Here is a 2,639-nt window from a genome sequence, read left to right as displayed (position 1 = left end):
TCTGTCCATTGAAGCTGAACTGCCAGGACGCACCAGTGCATCGTTCCGCCTGACACTGACAGGACATCCTGGCCTGCAGGGTGGGAGGACCTGCAATCCCACAAACAGATGTCATCCTGACCCTTGAGAGCACCACCATCTCCCAGTAGGTCAAGTGTGTCTCTGCACAGTTAGGGGCCTGTACTGTCTCCATGACTTGCCCTTTAGTCCCATCAGGTCCACTGTGTCTCTGAGGTGGGACCAGAGTTCCGTTCCTTTACACACAGCCCCCGCCCCTCCTGTTCCCAGCTCCCTCCCTCTGCTGCCCCCATCTCCCCACCCCTCCTCTCACTCACCCCTCTTCCCGGTTTCCTCCAGTTTTACGACAGACAGGATCATCCTGAGCTCGTTTGCTGCTTCTCCCAGCGTTTGGGTCAATCCTGTCCATGTTTTGGTGGCACTTATCTTTTCCCCCAGGTGACCCAGAGGTTTGACCTTGTTGCTGTTACTATTGTACTGAAAGAAAGGCCTTTGATCCACTGAGCCCTGGACTTCACACCAGGGCTGTCCAGGTCTGTGCTGTGATGTGACAGTGAAGTCGATGTAAAGAGAGTGAGCACCTGCGAGAGGAAAATGCAGGTGTGGCCCTGGGGAGCCCCCCTGAAGGACCTGGCTGCTGAGGGAGGGGTCTGAATCCAGCCCCCTCATCTTCTGCATCCTTAGTCCTGTAACGCCTTTAACTGTCTGAGGTAGTAAAATACTCTGATGGGACCATCGCCCCCAGGTGCACATACTGTTACCAGGAGGGTTCATCTGACAGATGCTTTTAGTGACATGTACCAAGTGCTGAGTATGAAAATACAAGACACTATTTGTCTCCTCAGGACTTCACATCTAGAGGGACACCTAGGACTTTTGACAGAAAGGAAAGAAAGACCCCATAGGACACATGCCAAATTCATGATGGGTCCTGGGTATTCAGAAAGGCTTCCTGGAGAAAAAGCTAGGACCTGGAAGAAGACGGAGAGCTGCGACATGTGAGGGTAGTATAAGGCATGGGTCTTAGGGTGGGGTCACCTGGGAATTGTGTGTGACCAGAACCCCGTGGAGACAGTCCACCTGTACCACACCTTATACCCTTTAGAGGACCTGGTCATGCACCCACTTGCTTGAAACATGCATGAAGCCCCTTTCACCTCCTTCCCCTCCCCATCCCGGCCTCCAGATGCCACGACACTCACGTTCCTGGGTCGTCCCTGCGTCTCCTAACCACAATAAAGGCAAAAGTAAACTTGTAGTATAAGAAATCCGCAACATTCCTGCTCCTCTGTCCGGCACTCCGTGATGACTGACAGACCTGTTGAAATTCGGCTGAAGTTAAGTTGTGCCAAGAGAGACTTTTCTAAATATTCAAAATAGAATCACTCATTAAAAAAAAAAAGAAACCTTAAAAACTAAAATTCACTTTGAATACTCTTTCTCCATTCTCCTCACAACCCCGCTGGCTTGAGCAAGATTGTTGGAGGTTATATGAGCTCCTCGCCTCTCCCCACCTTCCACCAACTTCCTCTCCCTTCTCCTCCCTGCCTCTTTGGTCCTCTCCTTTCGTTCCATCTTCCTCTTCATCTTCCCTTGTTTTCTCCACTCTTCCCGCCCCCACTCCTGACCCATTTGAAGGAACTCTTTCCTCTTAAATGATTGAGAACTGCTCTCACTGAGTACCCCAAGTTAGTACTTCTTATATTAAGCCTCCCCCTGTAAGTCATGGAGGGGGCTTTATCTAGATTGCTGCCCTCGCACTCTGCTGAGCCCTCTCACCACACAGCTGAGGGGAGTTGACTAAGATCTCCTACTTCAAATAGTTATCCCGTAAGTAGGATAAGCTCTGAGTTACAAAGGGGCACATTGTCATGGCCAGTGGACAGGAAGTCTACATTAAGTCCTGGGGTTCTTCCTGATTTAGAGCTAGGCGGGGACTTGAACGGGGACCCTGTGAAATTTTGCGTAGAAGTGAGCATAGGAAACTCTGGTCTGATCCCGGCTAGCATCTTTCCCCAGCAGGAGCCATGTCCCAGGTGCTGGGAATTTGAGGACGTGGCAGCATTCTGATGTGGGTGGGACAGCTGCCCCACGTGATCCATTTCGCAAAGAGAGCTGGGAGAAGGCAGCTGGGCAGGACGTGACAGGCAGAATGTAGCTGTCCCTAACATCTAGAGTGGGATCAGGCCTGTACTGCCAGGGAGAGAGTAGTTGGTGAGGAGACGGGGACATGGCTGGGATATCAACAAGGAGCAGGCACCTTTCTAGGGTTTAGATAAGCATCTGGTCATTCCTGGCTCAGCCCATGTGCAGAGCACCTGGCAGCAGCCTCCTTGCAGAACCACCCAATGTGAGGGCTCTGAGGCTGCGAAGGCTCGCTGTCTGGGGAGGACTGTGAATGGTGTGTGTGTGTGAGAGACAGACAGACAGACAGACAGACATAGAGACAGAGTGTGCATGAGGGGAGGAGGGCAGAAGAGGAGACTGTGACAGTGACACTCATTTGTTACTGGAAGGGTGAGGGTGAGGACACCGAGCAAGCAACAGAGAGAAGGTGTTGGTGGGACAAGGGGGACAAGTAAAACTTGAGTGAGAAGTTCGGGGAGTTTTGGGGCGTGTGC

At 51.8% G+C, this 2,639-nt stretch overlaps 1 protein-coding gene across 1 annotated transcript in view; it reads right to left on the bottom strand.

The window, feature by feature from the left end:
* Position 1: 1 nt before the first annotated feature.
* The window catches only part of LOC109383581 (NKG2D ligand 4-like), a gene marked incomplete at its 3' end in the record, with an annotated part of 4,246 nt that continues 1,608 nt past the window's right edge, over positions 2-2,639 (bottom strand). Inside the window, exons 2-3 of the mRNA XM_019644159.1 lie at positions 332-1,336; positions 2-227 (exon numbers count right to left, since the gene is read on the bottom strand). Of these exons, the coding sequence (XP_019499704.1) occupies positions 2-227; positions 332-792 (687 nt within the window). The remainder of the gene's footprint in view (positions 228-331; positions 1,337-2,639) is intronic.

Source organism: Hipposideros armiger, unplaced genomic scaffold, assembly GCF_001890085.2.
Source record: "Hipposideros armiger isolate ML-2016 unplaced genomic scaffold, ASM189008v1 scaffold_86, whole genome shotgun sequence".
In the NCBI taxonomy this organism is placed as follows: Eukaryota; Metazoa; Chordata; class Mammalia; order Chiroptera; family Hipposideridae; genus Hipposideros; species Hipposideros armiger.
The sequence above is the reverse complement of the archived record's forward strand: the minus strand, read 5'-3'. Positions and strand labels throughout refer to the sequence as shown.